The sequence below is a fragment of the Amphichorda felina genome, assembly GCF_050947745.1.
Source record: "Amphichorda felina strain 45539 chromosome Unknown scaffold_1, whole genome shotgun sequence".
Lineage (NCBI taxonomy): Eukaryota > Fungi > Ascomycota > Sordariomycetes > Hypocreales > Bionectriaceae > Amphichorda > Amphichorda felina.
The window spans coordinates 22,472-49,271 of NW_028145049.1; the positions used below are offsets into that span (position 1 = coordinate 22,472).

Consider the following 26,800-nt stretch of genomic DNA (forward strand, 5'->3'; position numbering starts at 1 on the left):
TACTCAATGAGTCGACAACACATCTGCATAATTTGCAGTTTTGTTTGTCTCCACCGGGACGCGGAAAATCGCATGTCAGCACAAAGAACGGATGAAGCTATGAAAGAGAAAACTGTGCATTTTATCCATTCTACCTTTTTTTTCATTTTTCATTTTGGTTATACTTGATAGCAAAAGATAACGACCTGGAAAAAACAGTAGAAAAAATACATGTAGTGGTGGAAAAACATTAGATCTGGCCCTTGGCTCTAACCTCGTCAAAGACGCTGTTGACAACCCGGACAGCGCGCAACACAATCTCTTCGACGTCGGTGGGCGTGACGGTAAAGGGCGGGGCCAGGAGGAAATGGTCGCCGTTCCAGCCGTCGGCGCAGCCCGTCGATGAGAAGAGGCATACATCGTATCCCTTCTCGAGGCCGCGGAGACGCATGCGGCGGGCGAGGTTGAGTTTGGGATCCAGGGGCTTCTTGGTGAGCTTGTCAGCAACAAACTCGATGCACCAAAACATGCCGCGGCCACGGATGTCGCCGACGTTTGGGTGGTTCTCGAAGGCCCGGCGCAGGAGATAGCCGAGCAAGATTCCCATAAGGCGTGCGTTGCGTACGAGATGCTCCTCCTTGATGATGCGCTGCACCTCGATGGCGGCGACGACGTTGAGCGGATGGCATTGATAAGTCTGGCCGTGCTGGAAAGAGGCACTTCCCTGCTTCAGGCCCTCGATGACGCGCTCGTGAATGAGCAGGGCCGAGATGGTTCCATACCCTGCGGCCAGGCCTTTGCCCACGGCCTGGATGTCAGGAACGACACCGTCGTGCTGCCACGCGTGCATGTAGCCCGTCCGTCCTAGGCCGCACATAACCTCGTCAAAAATGATCAGAGCGCCATGACGGTGGCAGACATCCTTCATTGCTTGCAAATACCCCGGCAGAGCGGTCACGCAGCCCAGAGCCTGGAGTTCAACGCTCGAAATTAGCACTGGACCATGGTTGCCTAGCCCTAAAAGGGAGCGCATATGTTGTCAAGTCATGGCACAGAGACTTACCGTTCCCACCATGGGCTCGATGACGAAAGCGGCCACGTTCTCGGGGCCAACCCGCCGAAACTCGGCATCAAGATCCTCGGCAAGGCGAGCCACGTATTCCTCCACCGTCTCGTCATCCTTAAGATCCCTGTAGGGATGGCAGGGCAAGACATGACTGACGTTATCAGCCAGGATGTCCATGAAGGGCTCTTTTCTGCCCTTCAAGTCGCCAACAGCTAAGGTTCCCAGGGTACATCCGTGCCAGGAGCTCTTTCTGGAAATAAACCTTGTCCGAGGAGCACTGGGGTCACGCTCCAGGAAGTATTGGCGCGCAAGTTTCAGGGCAGCCTCAACAGCCTCTGAACCTATATCCATGTCAGTACCGACCTCGGGTGTTTTAGCATTGGAGAGGAGGGGAAATGTTACCAGAGCCAAGAAGGCATGCTCTTGACAGTTGACCGTCAGTAGACTTGACCAGAATATCGGCTAGCTCGTGAGAGGGGCTGTTCTGGAAGTAACCGGGGTGGGCGTAGGTGAACTTGTTCAGCTGCTTAATAATGGCGTTCTTAACTCTTGCGTTGCCGTGGCCGATAGCGGAAACCGCGGCTCCTCCAGTCGAGTCAATGACTCGTTGACCATTTTGTAGGGTGAAATAGAGTCCATCAGCAGCCACGACGGTTGGTGCAGAGGAAGGGTAGACACTCTGGTAGAATAAAGAGTTCTCAGCTAGAGAAGCCTCTTCGACAAGCGAAAGTGAACCCATGGTATTCTAAGTTGAAACCGAGGAAAAGAATATTATTTGGGGCAAGAAAAAGAAGATTGCCCTTCGTGTCTGAGGGAATATAAGTAGGGTGCGAGGAGTGATATGCTGGCCTTGTCTGAACAGAGGAGGATTTGAAAGTAATGAGCGGCGACGCCGTGGTCTTTACATACTTGCGGTCTTCACATTGATGAGTCCTCTAACAGGAAGGTGTGTGCTTTTCCTGATTTGAGCCTGCTCAGAGTTACTCAGTATGCCTTATTCATCACGGGGGGATACATCCCTCGCGGTACGCAGTCGTTTCCTACAACACTCAGTGGTGTAATGTGAATGACAAGGGTATATCATAGAGAAATCACGCATTGAATTATAATACGAATGAGATTCTGCACTAGGGGTGAATCAAGGTGGCTGACAGGGAAGCTAGTTCATATCCCAGTCAGGTTCAAAACCCTCTCTTTACTTGAGCATGTAAGCCAAACATAGTGCTATCACTCTTTCTGGAGTCTATACATAATAAGTTAGATGAGATTGAAGCCCTGTCTTTGCCTATTGCGTGAGTTGTAGGAGGGTCAATAGCCTAGTAGTATGGTGTTCGTGGGGGGTGGCGCTTACCGGGTACCCGGCATGGATCTCCCACATCCCTACCTGTTTTCGATAGCTGCATGCATCAACTATCAGATCTCGGCGTTACCTTAGGATACCCCGGAAGCAGGGAATATCCAAGAAGAATTTGCAAGGCATATGTCAGACAGATATGTCAGACAGCCATGCTGCACACGCATCTGCATGGAACCACATTATACGACGACAATGCGTGGCAAACGCGTAGTATTTCTCTCAAACAATTTCATCATAACTAAACAAGTCTGCCAAGAAGATATCAAACTAGTTTGTAACTTCCTATAAGCTTGATGGTCACCCTCGTGTTCGCTTAGCTAAGAGGCTCGCGTAAGTAAGCAGCATATGCTGTCAGTATATGCCTCTGCAAAATATGAATTAAGAGACTCATTTCTAGCTGTACACATCGGAGCACCCCGTACGAGAGTAATAATCAAGTGTACATGATTTATAATAACCTGATTATGGAATCCAAAGACCTAGACCTGAGCGCAAGGATACTGTGAATCAAGGGTCTGGGGGTGTAGGGCTCCAAGAGCAAGAAATCGCCTATTGGGAACTCCTAAATCTGGAGTGAGGCCCGATCTACATGGCAATGCGTATGTGCGGCTGCAGCTTACACGCATTTTGGAGGGGTACCGAAACTCCCGGGGATCTTCACAGGCTCCCGAAATCTGAAGTCAACTCCGGTCTAATGTCATGTATGTGGCGGCGGCTTACAGTCGAGTAGTATACGTATTTCGGAGGGTGGCCGAAATCCCCGGGTGGTCCTCGCACGGAAGCAGCACATCCGCCATGCATAGATCCCAACAAACGTGATGGCGTGCATGCAACGCACAAACAGGGTCCGCATTTATACGCACTATTTTCTTAGGCAACATGGATGAATGGCAAATTCCGATTCGTGCGCTAGACGATGATAGGCCCAATGAAGGCTTTCGTGAGATGCACCATTCGAATCATACGTACATATGCCGCCACGCGTAGGGCACACACTCCCCTGAATGGTATCTAGGTCCCGGCCTAGGGTCAGGATACTACATTACGGCCCGATTACAGATGATCCCACTTGGACCCTTACCATTCTCACGTCAGTTCAGTCGTATTGCGCCATGATGTCTATTGCCGCCGCCGGTATCCGAAGAGTTTCTCATTGCTGGTACTGTGGATTGCCTTAGTCACACATCTCTAACCTAGAAACATGTTCGTATCTGATTCTGTTTTTGAACCCGGAACTACGATTATTGTTGACTGGATAACCGAGAGGAGTACTGTCCAGCGCCCTACTACGCAGGTGGCTCTTCAACTTGCTAGTTAGTCAACCGCATTCCAATTATTTATGATCTAATATCGCTGAAGGCCAGCCTTCATTGGGAGCACCCGGCGCTTTCAATCATTTTATACTTCTTTACATTAACAGATTTGCAACGCCATAGCAAGATCATCATGACAGCGGCCGGCTCATCCAGCGTGGAGGCCGTGAGGCAGCCCACGCCCACCCTTTCCCAGCACGATGTGGAAAAGGGTCAACGGGCCGCTGCCACCGGGCAGCAAGAGGCGTCCAGAAGCAGCAGCACCTCTGCTCCCTCCGATGATGGCATTCCTCTGCAGAGATGGAACTCGCCCCCCATTAACATGTATCGTACTGCGGCGACCTTCTGGTCTTTTCTTGTGGTGGGAATGAATGATGGCTCATATGGTGTAAGTGAAGGGAGCTTCCGCGGAACAACCTCGCTCTATGCTTAGACTTCTACTTACCGGAATATCAATAGGCTTTAGTTCCTCTGGTAATTATAGCCGGCTCCTCCCCTTGCTATAGTGATGATGGCTCACAACTGAGTAGCTCGAGAGCTACTACAACGTGAACCACACAATTGTCTCGCTCATCTTCCTTTCGCCCTTTGCTGGATATGCCATTGCATCCGCAATCAATAACTTTATGCACGTGCATTTTGGCCAGAGAGGCGTGGCAGTGCTTGCTCCCCTATGCCACTTGGTGCCGTACTTGATATTCTCGTTCCATCCTCCTTATCCCGTCTTGGTACGTTTATTCTACGCCCTAAATCTTGATCTCTAGGGTTAGCTTGACACTGTACTGACTTTCGTAACTAACTATCCAGGTTGCCCTGTACGCCTTTGTGGGTATGGGCAATGGACTAGCAGACGCTGCATGGTGTTCTTTCATCGGACAAATGGCCAACTCGCACGAGATGTCAGGCATCCTGCAGGCATGCTACGCATTTGGCGCCACCATTGCTCCTCTCATCGCCACGGGCCTCGCTGGAGACGGCCAGCCCGGCTGGTTCGCATTCTTCTATGTCATGGCCGCAGCCTCGGCTGTTGAATTTGCTACATCTGTGGCCACATTCTGGACCCAGACAGGAGCCGTGTATCTAGCCGAAAACCCTACCAATTCCGGGGACGATGAAGGCAAATCGGGCCGCACACGCCAAGTGCTGAAAAACAGACTGTCGTGGCTATTTGCTTTTTTTATCTTCGGATACTGTGGCGCTGAAGGTGGGTTTGTGTCTTGCCCATCCGTCCTTTCCGTAATATTCGGATGACATGGCTAATTGCTCGGAAACGTCGGTAGTTGCCCTCGGTGGTTGGATCGTCGTCTTCATGCAGCGCAGGCGCAATGCCTCTTCCATGGTCGGCGGAGCGGTGGCGACGGGCTTCTGGGGCGGAATGACATTTGGTCGCCTCTTCCTATCCTTTGTCACAGTCCGTCTCGGTGAGTTCTGGGCTATGCTTCTATACCTTGGCTTGACGATTGCGCTTGAACTGGTCTTTTGGCTGGTGCCCAACCTTATTGCGAGTGCAATAGCGGCAGCGTTGATCGGTGTCGTAATGGGTGAGTGTCACTGGCCCTCAAGGTAGTGAGTGTGACTGACTCCAAATTCCCAGGGCCAATGTTTCCCGTAGCGGTGGTTCTCATCACCAAAGTTATACCTCGTTCTCTCCACGTCGGCACTATCGGCTTCGCGACTGCGTTTGGAGGCTCGGGTGGAGCCATCTTACCCTTTGCTATTGGTGCCATTGCGGAAGCCAAAGGCGTGCAGACACTGCAGCCGATTGTGCTCGCTATCTGCGTCGTGCTCGGAGGCTTGTGGATGTTGTTATCCCGCAAACGTAAGGAAGAGAAGGGGTCAAGAGAAGAATAGAGCTCTGACCCGCTTAGCAATTCCTAGGTGTATATTCGAAAACACGGCGTGAGTTAGCTTGTCAAAAGTATGATAGAATATGGACTAGTACAGGGATAAGGATACTTGGTGTTCAGATGGGCGATGGAGTATCACCAAAATGGCAGGATGTTAAAAGTATGGATTCAACGATATAGTTAAACAGCTCGACATCAGAGAAATTAAAATAAACCTTTTACGCAAAGTCCAATAATCTAGTTGCAATGAACTTTGTGTGTTTTCTTCATAACTTCTTGATATCAAATAGCTAGCATGTTGCCTCCCTTTATTGGAAGAGGCAGATAGACTGGTAAAGTGGGTGGCCATGGCATTTGGTTACAGATTGTTTTGGTTTTTGAAGGTCAACTTCCAGAACGCAACCATATTAAATTCATTAAATTAGGTACACTCCTAACATCTCTCTCCACGGTGAGGCTGTCTACACTGAACCGCTCTCGATCTTAGTCAGGAGATCGGGGAATTCAGCCCAGCTGCTCATTATCAGCTGACACCCCGCCTTCTGCAGGACCTTACGCAGTGTCTCAGCCTCTGTGGGATCTCCACAAGCACCTGTATATCCAATCGTGGTGATCCCCGCCCGGTTCGCCGAGGTTGCACCCGAACGACTGTCCTCAACTGCGACGCATTCACCGGCGGTTCTCCCCATTGCCTTCAGCGCGTGAAGGTACACGGCTGGGTCTGGCTTCGATAGAGGCACAGGCAACGAGTCGGCAGCGCTGAAGACGTCGTCCGGGGCAAAGAATCCGGCCTGTCCAGCCTTGTCGAGAGATGCTCGCACCCGTCGCAGGGCAGAGGAAGACACGACGGCAAGATGGTAATGGCCGACCAGCCGCTCAAGCTCGGCGTTGGCACCTTCGCACGGCTGCAGCTTCTGCAGGAGCTTAGAGATAACACGGTCGTCCTCCATGCCTGCGTATTGTTCTAGCATCGTGTCGGATATGTTACATGTGATATTATACTTCGCTTCGAGAGAGCGCATCTAAGAATTCTCTTAGTTAGATTCCAGGCTTCAAACCCGATTTGAGGGCCCAACAAACCATATCTTGAAAGCTCTGCCCCACGAACTCACGTTGTAGCTGATCGCCTGTGAAGCTCAGGTCGATATTGGATGAGGCCAGGATCTCATTGGTGAGGTCTGCAGAAGCCTCGAATGCGAGGGTCTCGGATTGGACAAGTGTGTTGTCGCAGTCAAGAAGGAGGGTGGTGATCTTCTACCGAAGTCCTGTAAGCACGTGAAGTAGGCAGAACATGATGAAGGCGAGAAATAGGGCACGTACATTTCCAACGTTGGAACCCATGTTGCCGGACAAGATGGTGTTGGCGGTCTCAAACAACAAGTTGCTGGTACTGTGTAGAGAATCACAGAGGGAGAATTGCAGTAGACAGTCTTTGGGGGAAATCCTATGTCCCTGTACTTTCCTATGCCCCTGGACTACCGCTCTGCCGGACCGACAGTCTGACAACGCTTCTAACCAAATCCTCCCCATCAACCTAAATACGGACGACATCCTTGGCAATCCGATACCGGACGAGGGCACATTGTCACCAGCCGCAATACCCACAATTTTGTCACGAATGGTTTGCAGCACGATGCCCTGTACAGGCGGTTAACCGGCACCCTCCCTCGTATTAGGAGTTAATTGTGTATGCGTCTTCTCCGTCGTCTTAGGAGGGAAGGTACGGCGGTTAGAGCTCTATCGGCTGCGGGAGCGACTATCCGTACAGGGGGGCGTAATAGTTAAAGTGTTCCTAGGGGACCGGGGGGAGTGTGGGGGTTTGTACGGAGGGGTTTGTGAAAGATGCCGAGATCTGCCCGGATCCCTGTTAAATGCAGTAAGGCTGCAGGTAGGGCAAGGGATCTTGATGCATGCGAGTTTTAAACCCTCATCGCTGAAGAATATTGCGCCCGCACGCCTAGTAGAATATGGTAACATGTGGTTTAGCGAGTGGCTACGGAGTACCGACGTCCGCTACTGGCAAGGGCTTTGCTCAGCTAAATCCAGGCGATGTATGAGTGATAATCAGCTTCACAGCGGAACTTACGGCTGACATACGCCGGCCATCCATACCGACCAGGGTAGCTCGTGTCACGTTAGCGTGGACTTCAGTGGAGTGACCTTATATGGGCGTGCCCTTAGACAGTCATGGACCTCAACTGGCCTGGACCTCTATCTGTTAGACTGCAAGGGGGTGAAAGAAATCGTATGATTTCAGGACTGGACGTTGAAGGCATTAGCACAAGTAAGCTAGATGACACGGCCCTGTAGGAACGTTGCGAAGAGAGAGAGAATATATAACAGCTAGCTCACTATATCATAAGTCGATGGGAATCCGAAGAGTTCGCTAACTCCTTGTTTGATATTGTCTATTTCTTTTCCTATTATTTCAAGATGCGTATGAACGCTCCTGAAACGGCTTTCTGGTTGCTAAGTCCATTAATCTCTGCCTTTGAAGCTCCTTAAGCTAACAGACTCTAGCCTTCGTCGCGAATATGATTTTATTATTGTGGGGGGTGCGTGTTAAGTACCCAGAAGATCTATACAGATTAGGGCTAACGGAGTGTCGTAGGCGGAACAACTGGTCTCATTCTGGCCGACCGACTGAGCGAATCTGGTGATCAGAATGTTCTCGTCTTAGAAGCTGGTCCCGACCCTAACGTTGTTGCCATGCATGAGGCCCCCGGTGCCGTCGAATTCATTGCTGGCAAGTTACCCATACTATCTATCTATTACAAATGGGTGCCCTTCAATGCTGAGCAATAGCCTCAGGAACCGCTATTGACTGGAACTTCTACACTGAGCCGCAGCAAGGCTTGGGCGGCCGGAAGCTTGCTTACCACCGTACGTACAAAAAAGCCTTTACGGCAGGAATAATTGCTGATACTCTCAGGTGGCCGCGGCCTTGGTGGTAGTAGTATACTCAATGGCCTTTACTATGGGCGCGGTTCGGCCAATGTGTACGACCACTGGGTAGAATTGGGAAATCCTGGCTGGAGCTGGGAAGAGGTCTATCCTGACTTTATCAAGGTAGGTACTACCCATATATATAGGGAGACCTATAATTTCTCATTAGAACCATAGGGAACCCGCTTTAACCCACCTAACGAAGGAACCGGATATAACCAAAAGTATCAGACTTGGGATCCGACCGCGTACTCTGACGGTCCGTTGGAGATCGGTTTCCAGGGCTTTGTCCCTCCCTCCAGCACTGCCTTTATCGAGGCTTGCGCGGCGGCCAACATTCCTCTTGTTCAGGATTTGAATAATGGAAAGAATGTCGGTGTCAAGCAGGGCACTGCTACTCTCACCTCCAAATATCGACGCAGCTCGTCCTACGACTACTACAAGGCTGCTGTCAAGCGCCCAAATGTCCACATTCTCCATAACGCACCCGTTCAACAGATAACATTCTCGAAAAATGCTTCCAGAACCCCAGTGGCGAGCGGCGTTAACTTCATAGATCACTCTCAGGGTCGCCACCGCACTGTTTCCGCCGCTAAGGAAGTTATTCTCACCCTGGGCACCTTCCAGTCGCCACAATTGTTGATGGTGTCGGTAAGGAGATTCCCTCAGCCCTTGATTAATATAGGACCATATGGACCCAGCTAATGTGAGAAAAGGGCATTGGGCCACAAACCACCCTGGACGCCGTTGGCATTAAGCCGGTGCTGATTAACGAAAACGTAGGGCAACAGTAAGGCAAAAAAGATCAAATTTCTGGCATATGAACAAAAGCCCCTGACAAAATGGTAGCATGATGGACCACAACCTGTTCAGCATCTCGGCCACCGTGGTGCCCGAAGCTTCAACTCACTACTTAATGTACAACACTTCGGCTGTTGAGGCTGCGCAGGATGAGTACTACTCTACCGGCAAGGGTGTCTACACGGCCACAGGTGGCAATACCAATGGCTTTCAGGAGCTGTCTAGCGAGAAGCTCAAGGAGATAGGTGCTGGTGCCGTAGTCGAGGCTGGTCTCACCAACCGCGCGACGGTTGAGTTCCTCTTCGAATCTTTTTTCTATCCTAACAATCCGGGCTCAAATTACGAGCCATCTGCAGACGGATCGTACATTTCTGTTTCTGTGTCGAGCATGGTTGCGCTTTCCAAGGGAAGCGTCACCATCCAGTCCGGCACCATGTCGGATGACCCTATCATCAATCCCAACGTAAGTCAGATATTGTAGAGTGTGTCGCCTTCCATTGTCCCGTTGCTAATTCGTTAGTACTATACCCACCCCGCCGATCGCGCCATCGCGATCAACGCGTTCCGCGACGCACGCAAGATCCTGGCGCACGAAGCTTTCGCCAATCTCACTTTTGGGCCCGATCATGGGGAGGTGGCGCCAGGCGTGGCCAAGGTTGCCTCTGACAACGACGATGCCATCTTCGAGTACATCAAGGCTAATACAATCCCCAACTGGCACGCCAGCGGCACGAACCGTATGCTGCCACTCGAGGACGGCGGTGTCGTTGACCCACGGTTGCGCGTCTATGGCGTCCACGGCCTGCGGGTTATCGACAGCAGCATCATGCCGACTGTACCAGATGTTAACATCGCTGGCCCGGTTTATATGCTTGGTGAGCATGGAGCAAGAATAATTAGGGAGGATTGGGGGTTTTAAACATACCCTCAAGTACGCGACGGAGTCTGGTAAAATCGCATTAGAATTGAAGTAGGCAGTATAGTCTGGCTGTCTTATCTCTCGTCTCACGCCCTCGCGCAATGTAGTCTCACCCACCTCCCACGCACCTTTAGCTGTTGCAAGGAGCATTGGAGGAGCCCTTGGCACTACCAACTAGAGCAAGCGTTCACGTAATGTGTGATTACTGCCTACTGGCCACAAAAAGCGAGCTAATTGAGTTTTTGAAACCTGCATACAAAGCGTCCATGGTAAATTCCAATCGACAATACGGGGTCAAATACGTACCCCGTCGCAAGTGTCCCATGCAGAATCTAGAACATCAAGTTCCCCAACGCCAACCTCGTCTCTCCAGCCCCCAACTTCCGCTCTCCACAAAATCATCAAGCTGTTGGTCAGCACCTGTGATGGACGACCAATCAATATGTCAAGAAGAAATCAAGGTAAGACACGGTAATTCATCCTCAACAATTATGAACCCGACACAACACTCTTTCCCCTCTCCGCTCATTGTAGGTCGACTTCTCCTCGGCGCCATGAGTGTAGATACAGAGATCATAAGTATCTACTTTCATATAGTTGCTAATCTTAGTTAATTGTTTCACAATATGAGTTAGCTTTTAATAGAGGTATTGTGTCTTGTAGCAAGTTAACCTATTGAGCAGATGGCTTGGTACGGAAGTGTAGCCTCATGAGCAGCAATGGGATACAGGCTTGTGCGACAAGCTGTGGGGGCCAGCTGGGCCGTCGGCTTCTGCATGAATCTGATTTCAGTGACCAAAATATGACCAACGCTGGAGCGAAATAGGAAACGGCCGAATATCTCTCATACTATGCGCCTTTTAATATTGAGATACATCTATGTGTAGGGAAGGATGGTGCAGAAATGAGAGTTGTCGCCTGTAGTGGCTACCTAGACTACGGAGCCGACGGACCGCATCAGTTGCGCATTGGCCCAGCTCTTATATCTACCGTCAATATTCCAGGTGGCTCTGTAAACTATAGAGCCATCATTTGACGGACAGCTCCTCGAGCAGAACCCGGGGGGGTTGTGCCAATCGACATGGTCTAACCGGTGCAGGAGATTGGCAACCCTCTCCTAACCACCGCCACACGGCTGCATGCGTCTCGTGAATCCTGATTGTCCTACCGAGTGGCTACAAAGCACACCCTACGTTATTAGTGGTACACTTGCACATGTTATTAGGGGTGAATTTGTAAATATAATTTGTCATGATTTCATAATGGTCTTTCCTACGAATGCAATTGGTGTATAAGCGATACGACCTTGTTGAAAGACAAAGTATAAAAGGAGCCATTGTTGCCCACAAAGTCCACAGTTTAATCGTTAAGCAAAGCACTACATCTTCTCTATACACCAAAATCCTCTTGACTGTTCATACTCGTCAAAATGAAGCTCCTCACTTCCATCGTCGCGATCATCGCCATGATCTCTTCCGCAGAAGCCTGCCAGTGCCTCTCTGCCATAGGGGTGAATGACGCCGCCACCAAAAACTGTTGCCGTGAGGCTGGAGGCTCTCCCAGCGGCAACCAGTGTCCTGCAGGCCAAATCAGCCAAAAGCTTAGCACGTTTGCTTCTTGCTGCAAGTCTTATGGCACCCGCTCTGACTGCCGCTGCCCCATTGGCTGTGCACGCCTTGAACTCGAGACTAAGGCAAAGGAGGATGGCACGGCACCACCTACTGACGACGAGGTCCAAGCCCTTGTTGCCTCTTACGAAGAGTGAATCCTACATCATGTACGAGATTTCATGGCATCTGGTTGTGAGATTGGCCTAGTTGGATGGAGGAAACCTTACGGCACCCTGTTATATTGCTGAAAGGCAATATGGGAGACTTTTTGATTCTTACTCGTGGGTCCATGCTGCTAGGAAATTCATGTATCGCAGTTGAGAGGAATATGATAGCACATGTCACACCACACTCTTCACGCTTTCAGTTTAGTTTTATTCCTACACTCCTTCCAATGGAATGAACATGAGAAACTTGGGGAACTTCCCTTTTGAGCGGGTTGCAGTGAGAGTATTCCATCCTTGAAAATATCCCGCAGGTGAGGAGCTGGGTTTGGTGTCATGAGTTCCGCCCTGGCAAGCAGAGTCCCAGTTATTACGTGTCCCTAGGAAAATCCATCGCTGATAGCTGACAAATTCCCAAAACGGAAAACTAAAGGAGGCTTAAAGTGTGTTTATAAGAACGATTAAAGATCATTATTTTTACGTTATACCCTGCAGTGGCTCCTGTGGTGCTATTTTTTACCTGCGCGCCCACAGAGAGGTGAGTATTTATGGCAGTTGTGGTTGGGCAATATTCTAGTCATTTATATGGGCGAATATGATGCTGAGATAAGTTTACAACTGAGTCCAAATTTGATCGTCTATATGTTCCGCTTGTCGCCTCTCTTGTGGTCCTCCTTGATGTTACGAAAATAAGGAAACTATATGGCTGTCTCAGATCAGGAGCGAAGCCAACATTGTCTTCGAGCATGTCGATGCGGGCTGCAAGACTACCATGCCAAAAAGCCCTGAGGTAAGAGTGAGATTGTCTCTTAGATTAACCCCCGTGTGGTATGGGCTTCTCTTGATAAAAGCAATCCGCCGACCTCTCTGAAGAAAGAACTAGCTTGTATTTGGGATGCTGACACGCTGCGCTTGAAGGGCATCGCATTGGACACTGGTATACGGCCTATCAAGCCGTAGAAGCTCTTCAATCATTGATCCAGCATCCAAACGATGGTCTAACCCTATATACGAAGTATAGAGTAAGAACTGGAGTGGTGCTGCTAAGAGAAGAGACTGAAAAGGGGGAGAGCATTCGCCCACTTCCATTCTTCCATACACATGCTTGGTATTTTACATATCACTAACTGCCTCACAGGTATATGGGCGACAAGACAGAATTAGCTACAACCATTGGAATTAATATATGGCCCAGTGTTATGTGTGATATGTTAGTGAAGCAGTATGATTCTCTTCCTCTATTTATTTAGATTTTTCACCATGACTGTTATTAGCGGGTATCCCCATCTCTCAGACTTCTACAACATTGCCTTAGGGAAGTTCTTGATTGCTTGCTTTACACCAAGATCGCCCAGAATCTCCTCTGAACCCCCTAGAATAGCATCAAACTTGTAGGCTCGATTGAACATCTCGACAAATTTTCCCATTCCCGTCTGTGTAATTCCACGGCCACCCCAGATTTGTACCGACTCATCGGCAATCTCATGAGCCGCACGGGTGGTGTTCATCTTCAAGAGCCCAATTGGACCGGCGAGATGTTTGGCTTGTTGCGAATATGGCATGTGGCACATCTGGTAGGTGATAGTCTCAAGCCATGCTTGGTTTGCTTCTACTAGAGAGATCATCTTGGCAAGTCTGGGGTCTGTTAGCTCATTCTTATCGCATTGACAAGGATCCTGGCTTACTTTTGACGTATAACAGGTTGGTCAACAAGGCGTTTCTCAAAGATGCGACGTTGATTAGACCACTTGAGTGTTTCTTCAACGATACTTCTTGCCCAGCGAACACTGAAGCCTATTTATGATCGGTTAGATGCCGGAACTCGAGCAGAGATACAGATTTGGAAGGAGACTCACAAACCAACATCCACCGCTCGTGGTTAAAGTTACTCAGAATAATACGCATGCCCTGGCCCTCCTCACCGAGTAAATTAGCAGCAGGGACTTTGACGTTATCAAACGTAACATAGGATGTGCCCGCGGTGGGGGAGTAGGAGGTCTTGATGGGCTTTGTTTCGACACCCTCGCCACGTTCGATGAGAAGGACGCTTAGACCCTTTTCTGTTCGAACTGCAGTGACGAAATAGTCGCACCAGGTTCCATTGGTAATCCACTTCTTCGTTCCATTGACAATCTGTTGTTCATGTTAGAGAGCTAATCGTAAAATCGGCCTGGAGAGGACAAAATCTTTTACTCACGTAGTGTTTCCCATCGGGAGTCTTGCGAGCTGTGGTGCGAATTCCGGCGACATCTGAGCCCGCAAACGCCTCTGAAATAGCCAGACATATCTTCTTTCGCCCGCTGAAAACGTTATCGCAGATAGTCTTCATCCACGCCTTGTCATTGGCAAAATTCAATACTGCTGGTAGACCGATAGTCATCCCCATCATATTACCTTCCTGGAAACCTCTAGCCATGACCCGGGCCAACTCCTGGCTGACGATCAAATCGTGGAAATAGTCGAAGTCTTTGCCGTCGACAATGCCGCCCCCCATCAGCTCAACACCATGGAGATGTTTTCCGGGCCCCATGCGCATGTGGAGAATTCCAAGCTTGCTCATCTGATCAATCATGTCCTGGCTGATATAACGCCCGGTGGCCTCGCACTCCTGAGCCTCGGGGTAAAGGTGGCGGTCTACAAAGTCTCGCATGGCGCGCTGCAGGCGGTGATGCGATTTGCCGTAGTAGGGACTGCGAAAGGGGGCCGCCAGCCATAGAGGCTCTGCGTAGGGGACCTGGCTGAGCTCGCCAGGCTTCATGGCGATGACCTGGGGGGCTTCTCCCTCGATGGTTCCAATGGCTAAGTCGCTGTACTTGACGAGGACCTCGTGGCGGTGGAGGTTGTAAAACGCGGTGGTGGCATCTTGGCCGGCTACTTCGCGCAGGACGGTCTCGCCACCGGGATGAACGTCAACGAAATCGGTGACATCGTAAACGGTGCTATCGATGACGCACAAGAGTGAGTCGGCGGATGACTGTTCCCGGACTTGATCACGGGTGAATATCTTGGCCGGGGGGGCCATGGCTGTAACTCGCCGTATGGAGGAACGCTCAGAGGGTGCGAAGGCTCGAGACTTAGTAACCACAGCTCTTGATGTTGAGTTGACTGCTAATTTGGTCTTTGTAATAGGTCAGATAGCCGTTCTCGGTACCTATTATATTTAACGGCGGTAAAGGCGCCTTCGGCGAACCAAATTGGACCAATTAGTGAGCCTCGGTTCTACCGGAGACATGGAACCCACTGGAGGCAGTAATACCGGGCCAAGCCGACGGCTTAGGGCTAATGAGCCACAATTCCCAGTAATATTTCGAGGAACTTCGTACCTGAATGAGTGGCTGGCGGAGCGGCGGAGGAGTGGCGGCCCCACGCCGCCGGCCCACCGTTGTGGATTCATGGGGATTGAGGAGTTGGAGAGGCCGTGGAGACACTGGAGAGGCCCCGTCAGTCAAAAACAGCTTGGCAGATCCCCAGGGAGGGGGAAATTCCCTCGGCCGTGGCCTCTGGGCAGGTCCGTCTCGGCTACCTAAGAGGGCGGCATGCAGCTAGATCGGGGTTAATACCTGCGTGACCTGATGGTGATGGGGGCTGCCAAGTGAATAGATAATTCAACATCAATAATATCCAGAGATGGGCTACAGAATCACTTATCCAAGCCCACCTCCTTGAACTTCCCCTTCATACCTACCATCACTAATCATTCCATTTCATCGACGCCACCCACAATGCCCAAGCTGTCTCCCTCGCTCAAGGCTCTCATCAACGAGCCTTCGGCCCAGCCCGGTGTTCGCGATGCTCCAGGAGGCATTGAAGAGCTTTTCCAGAGTCTCGCGCGTGACGCAAACGCACGGAAGCTAGGACTGAAAGCCTGGCTTACTATCGCGGTAAGCCCGTGCATCAGTCCCGATATGTAAAAATGATTCCGAGCCTAATACCATTGACGCTGTAGACCGCCACGACGCTCACTCTCAACTCTCCAGCCTCACTATCTATCATCTATAGCGTCGCGTCTAGCCACGCAGACGGCTTGGATGCTCGAGTCCAGATTGCCGAGTGCATGCGAGAAGTTGTGTTGAAATGCATCAGCTTCAACGGAATTCCCAGAACCATCAACTGTCTCAACGCCTTCCGCGCTTCGCTGCCCCAGGAAGTACAGTCTAGACTCTGTACCTCGCCTAGCCGCAAGCTGACAGCAGAGAACGTGGTTGACGTGTCTTCACGGGGCCTTGGTCTATGGGTCTCCATCTACCGGCCGCATCATGATAAACTTCTGGACAAGCTTTCCCTGGCGCATCCTGATCTCCCAGTACACATCCTCAGCAGTCACTACTCGGCTCTGCTCTCCGACCCCCCTTCGGCTGACAGGGGAACATTATCCAGCGTGGGGAGAGTACACACATCCATAGTTGCTATTTCCTGCCTGAGAGCGCAGACGGGTGTTGGCCCACAAGTCCTCTCCCATGTTTTCGGCCTGAGGAAAGCGATGGAAGATGGGTCCTATAGAGTAGACAGTGCTGGTTCGAGCGACGATGCGATCAAGTGGCTAGCTAGTGATGAGGGGTGCGAATGGATTCTGCGGACGGTGGACAAGATTGTCAACGCCATGGGTGGCTCCAGCTTTGCGCCACTAGGAAGGGGATCGAAGCTATAGATGGATTACAACAGACAGTTTTGTCTTGCTATTTGACCATGAGGTTGAATTGAAATAACTTATGCTGGGTCACTGCGGCCAACTCCTCGGATAGCCTAACAAGTCACTGCTGTTTTGTCATAATATTTCCCAAAGTACCAAACTGTGCAATCGGGTACCCGTGGTTATCGCGGGTAGAAATTGTTACCCTTAGAAGGGACAATCATTTGTTTTAATCACAGAAGGTACCCAGAGATTTAGGTCTGGGTAGGCATAGGTTCACAGGGAGGAATAAAGGGTGCCTGCAGACTCATTTGCACTCTGGTTGAACGTACAATGTAGAGATATCTTTGCTTGAAATTAGAGCTGCCATGATGTACAAATTACATCTATACAAGATTTTAGATATTAACTCATTTAGAAGCAAGTACCTGGCACGAACCAGCACCTGGCTATCTAGGCTGTGGACTGGATGGTTTCTTTGCTCCGTGGCAATTAGCCATCATAGCTTTGGTCTTTGTGACGCTTCCTCCCGCTTGGCCATCTTCTTGATATCCATCTTCAAGATTTTACCCGCCGCACTCTTGGGTATCTGATCGAGGAATCTCACCCCTCCCCTCAGCTGTTTGTGGTTTGCTGCTTGGGTGGCAAACCAGTCAATGATGTTCTGTGCATCTCTTCGGCTCTGGTCGTCTTGGGGCACTCCAGTTACCGCCTCGCATCCTTGGCCGCCTCTTTTGCCGTGGACAATGTACGCCCTCGGCACCTCCGTGTGCGCAGCGCCATCGTAAACGCCAATGACGGCCGCGTCTTGAACAAGGGGATGCTTGGTCAGCTTCCCTTCGAGCTCTGCCGGAGTAACCTGGAAACCTTTGTATTTAATCAGGTCCTTGACCCTATCGGTGATAAAAAAGTTGTGATTCGCATCCTCGTAGCCAACATCGCCGGTCCTCAGATAGCGTTGGCCATCTTGTTCAACAATAGCAGCTGCCGTAGCCTCGGGGTTCCTCCAGTAGCCCTTAAAGATAGTGGGCCCAGCGAGCCAAAGCTCTCCCGGTGTTCCTATCTTGACTTCTTGATCACCGGCCACGAACTTGGCTGACATGTTGGGGAAGAGTTTGCCCACGCTGCCGATGGATTCATGCCACTCATCCCAGGGTTGGGTGTGTGACATAGGCGACGCCTCCGAAAGCCCGTAGGCCTGGTTGATTGGGATGCCTAGGCGGCCATGGACTTTTTCAACCAGCTCGGTCGGCACGGGAGCAGCTCCGCTGGTCATCATGCGGATGCTGCGTAGATTATACTCATCGGCCAGGCGATCATGCGCCAGGCGCACAATGACGGGAGGTGCCACGTAGATGAATGTGATTTTATGTGTCTCAACGAGTTCCAGGAATCTCCGAAACTCATAATCACGCACAACTATCATCTCAATGCCTCGATAAAGACACTGGCAGACGATTCCGACCAGCCCGTAGATGTGGAAGAATGGGAGGAGCCCTAGCACCTTGTCCTTGCCGGACTGATACCACCGACCCATGGCTCCAGTCATGATGCAAAGTTCGGAAACCACGTTGCCATGGCTCAACATGACGCCCTTTGGAAGGCCAGTCGTACCGGAGCTGTAGACGAGAAAGGCAATATTTTGATCAGGATCCAGCTTCTGCCGTCCACGCAACGCCTTTCCGCTTGGTGTCCGAATATCAGACCAGTGGCGGCATCGCTGGGACTTGGTGCTCTGTCCGTCTCCTAGAACAAGAATACACTCTATCGGAATACCAACGCTTTGAGCGGCCCCAACCGCCTTGTCGAGGTGGGACTGTGTCGTCACGAGAACTTTGGCCCCGGCATTACGGAGTTGGAAGGCGAGCTCGTCCGTTGTGTATCCTGGATTGGCGGGTGATATGGTGCCGCCAGCATAGAGTGTCCCAAAGATGACAGGCCCGAAGTCGGCATCGTTGGGGCTGTAGATGGCAAGGATGTCGCCCTTTTGCCAGTTGAAGTGGTGGTACAGCCCCTCGCCAAAGGCAGTTGCCGTATCCTTGACATTGAGGAAGGTATATTGGCGACGAGGATTGTCGGAAGATTTGTACACGACTGTTACCCATGTGAGTGCGCGTAAGAATACAGGGGGATTCCTCCAACTGAGTTGTGTCAGTGTGCATATGTACCTTGTGTGTCCGAGAATGTCCTGCTCGACTCAAACAAGAACGACCACAAATCTACGTCGGGAATGTCGACGTCTGGGTAAGATGAGCTGACGGGCATTTTTGTGGTCGTATCAGTCCAGAATTCCAGTGTGGCTTGCAGAGGAATTCCCCGGCTTGAGTTCCGGTAGAAAAATCCCTGTCCGAGAAGATGTGACCCCAAAGTAGCAGACAAGATATGTATGAGGCACCCAACCACAGTTTTACATCCGCTTGCACATCGGTGCCTCGGTTATGTGCTTCTTCCCCGGCTGACTGACTATCGCGGCATTAATTCCAATGGAGGCGTCATCGCAGCGGGAGGAGAACAGAGCAGCTACCAACTTGTTCAATACTTAGTCCTATCTCACCGTGGGGCTCCAGCTTTCCAGCCCCAGGCGGCGGGCGTTGTTCCTTCTCCGCTCCGCCCCTTGATCCAATATTCTGAGACTGGCTTCAAATGGTGGCCTTGGCGGGGAATTTCGGAGAATGGGGCAATGGGGCAATGTATCAATGGGTCAATGGCGATCACTCGGCCCCACGCTCAACCCCATGGGCATAGCGGGCCAGCGGGCATGCCAGCGGGCTTGGCGTCTAAGGTCCGCCTACTCCCCTTCCTCCCCTCGTGGAGCGATTGTCATCTCGATTCTAACTCATACTCATATGCATACGTGGATGTATGCTTTCAATCACTTCTATTACCTCACACGATAAGATGAATCGCCAACAGCCGTCGATAGAGGACGAAAACATCGACGTTTCTTCTGAATATCCAGCGTTGTTGTGCGAGTCGACGCGGCGAAAGGTGCCCGGAGTCCACACCCCCTTATGGAAAACCCAGGGGGTTGAACCAAGATTTGCCTCGTACCAGCATGGAGAGATGCGGTCACCAACGAGCTGCGACACGGGCGGAGAATCACGGCGTCATGATACGCGCAATACATCAGCCCAGCACCAGGAACCCGATCAACTGCCCAGCTATCAAGCCACGTCAAGATTAGCACGCAATTCGCTCAGGAGGTGGTCACGGGCTTGGACTGATTCCTCTGGCTCCTCACCTACAATAGTTGGCGACGACGATCGACTTTCGTCAACGGGGGAGCAAGATTCGGCTTCATCCCCACCAGATTCTGATTCTTGCAGCTTGTGGTCTCCAAGTTCTCCTGTCCCTGACACCAAATGGGAAGGGGGTACCTTGATAGATGAGCTTCTACACGAGTTTACAGTAACAGCCGACGAAAGGGAATTCCTGATGGCCCAGTTTCATCATGCCGATGGCTTAGAAGACATGGAGGAAGACGATCCACAAACATCACGTGCCAATAAGCGGCATTGTAGCAATGCCACGAATCAAGACTCCAATCGGCAAGAAGTTGATTTCGAAGAATGGATTTGGACCTCATATGATTCAATTTTCTGTCATACTGGGGGATTACACGACTGGACCCCCGAAAACAGCTGGACGGCGCATGAGTACCAACTGCGCTGCACTCAACCTCTACATGCCGGGAACATGGAAGATCAAGCCGATGTTACACCCTGTGTACCCATCCCGAGAACAAGCACAGTCGGTGAATGAGAGAGAATGTGACAGGAATATATCATCATCACCCTATTCTCTCTCTTAAATGCCTCTCACAACTTCCGGAGCTTGGCCGACCGCTTGTTAGGGGTGACTGGATTATCACCCGGCAGCTTCGCGAGGGGACCATTCTCGCCAACATCCTCATTTGGAGGCGGGACCTCGACTGTCTGAGGCTGTGACTCACCAGGGCCGTTTGGACCAACGTTCAGGCTGCAGTTGGCGTCGTTTACGCCGTTGGGCCCGGTGCAAGTTTCAATGGCCCTGTTCAGGCGATCTTGATCGGTCCAGCCGTTGAGGAAGTCGCCATGCAGACCATATCCAGTGGGATCTCCCATGGCGTAGACCCAGCGGTTGAAGTCCTGGATGGCTCCAGTGTCATAGAAGAACTCGAGGAAGACGGAGAAGATGGCCGTGGGGTGGGACTCGGGGCAGACACCCGTGTTGTAGTCACCAATCGCGGGGAACGCCATCTTAAGAGTGGTATGGGTTAAAACTTGAAATACAAACTGGGGGGGGGGGGGGGGGGGGGGGGGGGGTGCGAAGTTTACCAAACTGTACTTACATGGCTTTTGTGGTCATTGCTGTCCAAATTCTTCCCATCCCAGCACGCGGGGAAGAAAGTCTGGGCCCTCATCCGTTGGCAATGTTGGCCAGGAAGCTCATTGGTGTGGATGTCATAAGACTCTCCAAGGCAAACATGTTCAATTGCTCGATGTTCGTACTTGGTGTCGTCAAAGGTTCTATCCAAGGTGTAATCAGTCAGTGGCTTCAGGTATAATCAGAGCACGGCGGGAGAGGGAGTGTTGACAGCGTACCGTCGCATCGGGTCTCCCACAACCATGCGTAGGCCCTTGGGTGGCGCTATAGATGATGGGGCACCATCGCAGTTCCGACGCCCCTCTTCATAGTTACAGGCCCGGTCGAGATAGTAGGCAGCCTGCGGAATGTCAGCCCTCATCCAATGCACCGGCTCGACCATGAACGGAGCCGGAGGATTGCATCTCACATTGCCCTGCATCTTGACAAGTTCAAACTGCCCGTCATGGCGCTGATGGTACAGTTGTGGCTGCCAGTAGTTACTGTTGTCGAGGATCTTGTCGCAAGTTGTAGCCTTGGCTCCTACAGCCGCCTCATTGGACTCTGTGAGTTGGAAAGCTGTTCCTCCAGTGACAATATGGACATGAGGAGAGATGACGCCTGGAAATATAATAGGGTCTCCCCGTTGGATTGTGAGAGGATGGCAGTTGACAGTAAACTCGTCTGTTAGCTGAGTATGGGCCTCCAATGCATGACCAAGGACCAAGAGTGTAGTGGCGAGGAATCCGTTGGAAGGCATGATGGCAGGGGTCAGGACTAGTGCTCAGGATAGCGTCAAGAGTTTCTTTGGTTCCGGTAGAAGTGGCTTGAAGACTACGGCTACTCACTTGAACCAGGTCTATGTTTATATACAAGTGAATAGGAGGCTCTGAACATAAGATGTTTCTTTCTTCCATGTAACCATGGAACGTATCATTCTACTAAGGCAGCCTCTCTTCTATTGCGGCCCGAAGACAACATTACCAAGTATAAGCTATTGTAATGCGGCCATACAGCCCTCGGGCGTACTTCAGAATTACGATAGGACCAAGTATCGCCAAGATGCCGAGTCGGTCCGTACGAAATCTACCGAGTCGTAGCGATTTCAACCCCGTTGACATCCTAGTGACTCTACTACTCGAGGTGCTTGGAGATGTTTAACCGAGACTGCCTGCGGTAAAAAGCGAAGGCCTCTTCCTTCCAAATGAGGACTATTTAATGCAGGTAGACACTTGCAGCCCATGCAGGATACTACCGAGTGTACGCCGACGTGGACAGGGGCAGGACACCCGGTACTGCAGTCGGTAAGTGCCAAGCATGTACTACGTAGTAGAATCACATTGGTCCTCCACCGCTGTCCTCTGAAAAAATCATAGGCACATGGCATGATTACGGGACTAGCTTTAAGCCCATGTGCTCGTGGAGTTGTGGTGCATAGCGGCCGAGTCTGGGGTAAGTAGTTCGGGTGAGTGGGGCCGAATACATGCATGTACCTCTGGGGCGCAGCGCTATGGCTATGGACCGTCGCCATCCTTACAGACAGGGCTGAGAACAATAATTCTACGATAGAAATTGCCATATTATCTACGAAGCTCTATAGTCTTAGAAACCGAAGTCTGGCTAACTAGAATTGTTGGCGCGGAGAGGCTCATGAGAGCGGATGGACGAGTACCCACTGCTCTAGGTTTCAGAATAGTGGCTGCCTGGCACATGGCGGATCAGTTCCATCCCCTTGCCCCGTCGTCATTTTCCACCGGTCCATACGGATACAGATGGTCTGGGAATTTTTACTAAACGACAAGGGTGAGGTTGTGAGGCGGCCGACCGACCGACCAGGTATAGCCCACCTATGGAGGGCATGACCCCAACCATCCCGAGAACCATCCCACTACAATGCGGAGTTCAGTGGGACTGCGTGGATCATGGATGTAATGAACGAGAACATGACATCCAGAGTTACATAGTACTTTACACCAGACTTCGATCAGAAACTAGCATCGTAGATCGTCTTACACTATTCGGGGGTAGTGACAAGCCCCCTTCAGCATGTTCAGACCGCGCGGGTCAGAAATACCATCGACTCCAACACATTCCTAGCCCCTGCACTCTCAACGTCCGACTCCGTTCGCCCATACGAGCTCCATGTTCACTATTGCCGCATTTTTATAGCTGGTGCAAGTTTTTCCGACTGTCGAACCAACCCCGCGACTACTGGAAGATGTCATTCTGAGCTCCCGCAGCCCAGCCCATTCCAGCATTATACCCAGGGGAGGCACCGGGAGGGACCTCGACGTTATTGCCCTCCATTTCTGCAATTCATTAATTATTCAAATTCGCAAAGCGTAGCACGCCGTGTTAACTTACGGTTCCAAGCAATCATCTGCTTCGCGCCAGCGACACACTTGGATTGGTCATCCTGGCAGTACACTGGTGCCTGAGCTGCGGCCAGCTCCTTAGTTGACGATGTCTCCGTGACATGGCACTTATAGTTCGACATATACCTGCAGTAGCATTAGCCTCGAGCCGTCGTTTTTCATGAAGCCCTCCTTCAAGCACTCACATATTCGGCTGGCCGCCTAGATTTTAAACCCGTCAGTCACATGTATCAAGCAGCCATGTCTTGGGGGCTAGAACTCACATCCAGTAGGGACCCAAAGCCAAGCACAGTAGCAACCACCCTCAGGGCACGCAGGGAGATCCTGGGGCACATCATACGTGGCCAATCGCTTCCACGGCGTACTGCTTTCATATTAGCGCGATAGACATATATCTCGGTTTCGGTGCTAATAATGATGTGCCTACTGTTCAAGGACTGAAAAGACGACTAAGTTCTCCATCGTGACCTTGCTGAGATCCGACTCATAGGAGATGGCCCATGCGGTGCCGGCAGCCATCGAGTGGTTGTTGGTATGCATAGCTCCATCGTCTTGGATGCAGTCTGGCGGGCTCCCGGGGCCAGCCCAATCTTCAGGGTGATCATTGCCGTCCGGCCAGTCGTTGGCATACTGCCCGTCATAGGACAAGGTTGTTTGAGCTTGGTTATGGGCGAGTTCGACGGTAAATTGGCCGCCAGCGGGCAGAGCGACGGAGGCGCCGTCGCGAGGCGGGTTGTTGAGGCACCCACTCACAGCCTGCATCCACCACTCGGCCTTGGAAAGCTGATAGAGCGGGTTGACGGAGATGCTGGCATTCTGGTCGTAATTGTCGGGATCGGCTCCACCCTTTGCCAATAGTTAGAATTGTCTCCCAACGCAGGCCAGTCGTTGGGCAACTATGCAAACCTCGCAATACATGCCTTTCACATAGGCAGTGGTATGGGCGCTAGACCCTGCGGCAAGCGCCAGGACGAGTGGGAGCGACAGAAACATCTCGTGGACTATTATAAATGGTTAGGAAATTAAAAGGACGGGGTATGATGGCTGTCTCGTCCTACCTACCTTGAAATAGAGCAAAGAGACGAGCGAACGTTAAGTGTGTTAAGTGCGTTCTTCCTTTGGAGAAAAACAATCAATCGACACGAAGCGCTGGGCCAGGGTGACACGTGTATATATATATACTATTACTATGTGAGATGCCTAGCCCGGGGTCCTCGGGACTGAAAAAGCCGTCAAATGAAGCTGCCAGATATGGAAGTGTTGGCGCAGGGGTATGCGATTCCTTCTGAAAGGCTTCTTTGCCTTGCCGCTGAGCGACGTTACACGCTTTCGGGCCGTCTTTTGGCGCCAGCTCACACCGTGGTCGAGAATCAGGCTCCCACAAATATGTTTGAGCATGGGAGGGGAAATAATCCATCTTGCGTTGTGAAACAGCGAAACTGCACAATGGTCATGGTAGTCGGGAACACCCGCTCTCCCTGACAAGGGTTCATGTTCAGCTCGTGGCACGTGGGGCTGGTGCAGGATGCAGTTCCCTGTGCCGCTTCGGCTCTTTCCACTATATAATCTTATCCGTACCTAGTTACTCTTGAATGAAGCATAGCATGGTCATGAATGTCGACATCAGTCCCTACGCTTAATACTGATATCCACAAGTAGCATCTACGGTAAATTCAATCAAGTTGCAGCATTGGGACGACAACGAGTCATCAATATGTCCAGTGCACAGTTACTAAAGCAGTAAAATTACGGATACGAGTACGGACTACGGAGTACTAAATCGCAGGCTTCTCACCTACCCTTGTCTGTCAAGAAACAATGTATAACGTCTACGTCAATGTCATCACTCTGATGCTAGCACAGAAATTACAGCCATGTGGTCATAATATTTGTCAGGGAAGAACTTTTTGAACTTTCAATTTAAAGAAAGCTTTGATCACTGTGCGGAACTGAGGATTCAATGCCGGATAGATTGCTAGAAATCCTAGTCTGTATTGAAGTCCACAATGTAAAAAGGCTATATGCTTACAACGGCCGACTAGTTTCCAACTGCGTACATTTATATAAAACAAATTAATTGTTGAAAGAGTAAAGCGAATTGAATGTCTACTAAAACCAGTGAAAAGGACTCCTCTTTCACACCAGTTTTTGCTGCCGTTCCCCGCTACAAGAGCCAAATGTCATTCACTCATGAACCATTTCGCCCAATTTGTCATCCAACATGCTGATACTTGACGGCGGGTCATATATTCAGGCCTGATCCCCGAGACACGGCTGAATGGGAATAGAGGCTAGAGTTACCTTCTAAACGAGAGCTGACCAGCTGGGCAAGCGTGGGATTACTAGTGCTACGGCGGAATAATCTAGATAATTTTACGGATACACCAGCGTGTGATTCAGCCAATACCTGTATTACTGCAACCAGACTAAATTCTGAGTGTGCTTACTGTCTCAGTCAAGTTCTAGAATATGTGTCCTCGGATTTCAAGATGAGGCTTGAAGACGGCGATATCAGAATTGGACCAAGGTGGTGCTGGTTTACTGGATTGTCATGGCGCTAACCTTGGCTAGGGTGTCAATGGATGCACTCGTACGTACGGTGGTGGATCACCGTTGGTGACTGGAGCATTGATTGACCAGTGCAGAAACGTTGAGAACAACACAGCCACGCCAACGGTACCAGATATGCCGGCATAAGAGACTACTGTGAGTCTGGGATCTGGGACTACGCAGTCGGGCACCCATCCAGCCAAGGTGCATGCGGGGAAATACTCCGCGTTTCGCGTTGGCAAGACAAGTATTTGTACCTACGTATTATTACGGAGTAATAACAGGGTTTTGATGCCACGGGCTGGTACTACTAATGTCGCAATTCTGTTACGACCACTGGGAAGCCATCAGCACGAATGCGGGGTTTGTATTCGTAGATCGTATTATCGTCGAGAACTCCGGGGAAGTCCGGGATGAGTCCGGGATGAGTCCGGGCTGCTAGACCCCACCGGTGGGCTGGAATACGTGGAGACTACGGATAGAGTACCTAATACTAATACCTAACAATAACAAGGCGGGCATCCGTCGCCCGCCGCCCGCCGCCAACCCCCCAGGAACCTCCTTGTTTCCCCGCAGAAGTCGCCCTTGAAGTTGGAGAAACCCAATGGGTCGAATAGGTCGAATGGGTCGAACATGGCGTGTCTGTATTGCCGGCAACGGTGTGTTTCCCCAGATGCGCGAGCCTGACCACGACAGCAATGATGATGACTGACTTGATCCAGAAAACGGCGCTGCGATGGCGCCAAGCCGACGTGCGGGCTTTGTCGAGAACGAAACATAACGTGTGTGTCCACGGACAAGGATCCTGTTTCAAGGTCGGTATCCGTACATACTCAAATGTCCAGGTCAATCACACGTACCATGTCGGTCTCGGTGTCTTCAAGTTGTCGCTGACGATG

General features: G+C 51.0%; 10 protein-coding genes across 10 annotated transcripts; 4 read left to right on the forward strand and 6 right to left on the reverse strand.

Annotated features, from left to right (window-relative positions):
- Positions 1-229: 229 nt before the first annotated feature.
- Positions 230-1,784, reverse strand: ACO1O0_000005 (uncharacterized protein; the record flags this gene model as incomplete). Its single annotated transcript, XM_083189511.1, has 3 exons — positions 230-949; positions 1,043-1,386; positions 1,448-1,784. 3 exons carry the CDS (start codon positions 1,782-1,784, stop codon positions 230-232), a joined length of 1,401 nt encoding a protein of 466 aa, XP_083053370.1.
- Positions 1,785-3,848: 2,064 nt separating this feature from the next.
- ACO1O0_000006 (MFS transporter) lies at positions 3,849-5,566 on the forward strand (the record flags this gene model as incomplete). Its single annotated transcript, XM_083189512.1, has 4 exons — positions 3,849-4,103; positions 4,523-4,919; positions 4,996-5,256; positions 5,310-5,566. The coding sequence occupies 4 exons, from the start codon at positions 3,849-3,851 to the stop codon at positions 5,564-5,566; spliced, it is 1,170 nt and encodes a 389-aa protein (XP_083053371.1).
- Positions 5,567-6,023: 457 nt separating this feature from the next.
- ACO1O0_000007 (HAD family hydrolase) lies at positions 6,024-6,903 on the reverse strand (the record flags this gene model as incomplete). Its single annotated transcript, XM_083189513.1, has 3 exons — positions 6,024-6,514; positions 6,675-6,816; positions 6,883-6,903. 3 exons carry the CDS (start codon positions 6,901-6,903, stop codon positions 6,024-6,026), a joined length of 654 nt encoding a protein of 217 aa, XP_083053372.1.
- Positions 6,904-7,995: 1,092 nt separating this feature from the next.
- On the forward strand, positions 7,996-8,367 carry ACO1O0_000008 (uncharacterized protein; the record flags this gene model as incomplete). The annotated part of the gene is made up of 2 exons (XM_083189514.1): positions 7,996-7,999; positions 8,174-8,367. The coding sequence occupies 2 exons, from the start codon at positions 7,996-7,998 to the stop codon at positions 8,365-8,367; spliced, it is 198 nt and encodes a 65-aa protein (XP_083053373.1).
- Positions 8,368-8,539: 172 nt separating this feature from the next.
- ACO1O0_000009 (GMC family oxidoreductase) lies at positions 8,540-10,228 on the forward strand (the record flags this gene model as incomplete). The annotated part of the gene is made up of 5 exons (XM_083189515.1): positions 8,540-8,548; positions 8,740-9,159; positions 9,225-9,298; positions 9,358-9,772; positions 9,830-10,228. The coding sequence occupies 5 exons, from the start codon at positions 8,540-8,542 to the stop codon at positions 10,226-10,228; spliced, it is 1,317 nt and encodes a 438-aa protein (XP_083053374.1).
- Positions 10,229-13,300: 3,072 nt separating this feature from the next.
- Positions 13,301-15,024, reverse strand: ACO1O0_000010 (acyl-CoA dehydrogenase family protein; the record flags this gene model as incomplete). Its single annotated transcript, XM_083189516.1, has 4 exons — positions 13,301-13,637; positions 13,688-13,796; positions 13,859-14,135; positions 14,200-15,024. 4 exons carry the CDS (start codon positions 15,022-15,024, stop codon positions 13,301-13,303), a joined length of 1,548 nt encoding a protein of 515 aa, XP_083053375.1.
- Positions 15,025-15,724: 700 nt separating this feature from the next.
- ACO1O0_000011 (uncharacterized protein) lies at positions 15,725-16,650 on the forward strand (the record flags this gene model as incomplete). Its single annotated transcript, XM_083189517.1, has 2 exons — positions 15,725-15,883; positions 15,949-16,650. 2 exons carry the CDS (start codon positions 15,725-15,727, stop codon positions 16,648-16,650), a joined length of 861 nt encoding a protein of 286 aa, XP_083053376.1.
- A 481-nt stretch (positions 16,651-17,131) lies between these two features.
- Positions 17,132-18,897, reverse strand: ACO1O0_000012 (acyl--CoA ligase; the record flags this gene model as incomplete). Its single annotated transcript, XM_083189518.1, has 2 exons — positions 17,132-18,726; positions 18,801-18,897. 2 exons carry the CDS (start codon positions 18,895-18,897, stop codon positions 17,132-17,134), a joined length of 1,692 nt encoding a protein of 563 aa, XP_083053377.1.
- A 1,553-nt stretch (positions 18,898-20,450) lies between these two features.
- Positions 20,451-21,736, reverse strand: ACO1O0_000013 (DUF1996 domain-containing protein; the record flags this gene model as incomplete). The annotated part of the gene is made up of 4 exons (XM_083189519.1): positions 20,451-20,906; positions 20,963-21,140; positions 21,216-21,337; positions 21,407-21,736. 4 exons carry the CDS (start codon positions 21,734-21,736, stop codon positions 20,451-20,453), a joined length of 1,086 nt encoding a protein of 361 aa, XP_083053378.1.
- Positions 21,737-23,184: 1,448 nt separating this feature from the next.
- Positions 23,185-24,344, reverse strand: ACO1O0_000014 (uncharacterized protein; the record flags this gene model as incomplete). The annotated part of the gene is made up of 6 exons (XM_083189520.1): positions 23,185-23,285; positions 23,341-23,477; positions 23,537-23,552; positions 23,615-23,715; positions 23,779-24,197; positions 24,258-24,344. 6 exons carry the CDS (start codon positions 24,342-24,344, stop codon positions 23,185-23,187), a joined length of 861 nt encoding a protein of 286 aa, XP_083053379.1.
- Positions 24,345-26,800: the final 2,456 nt, after the last annotated feature.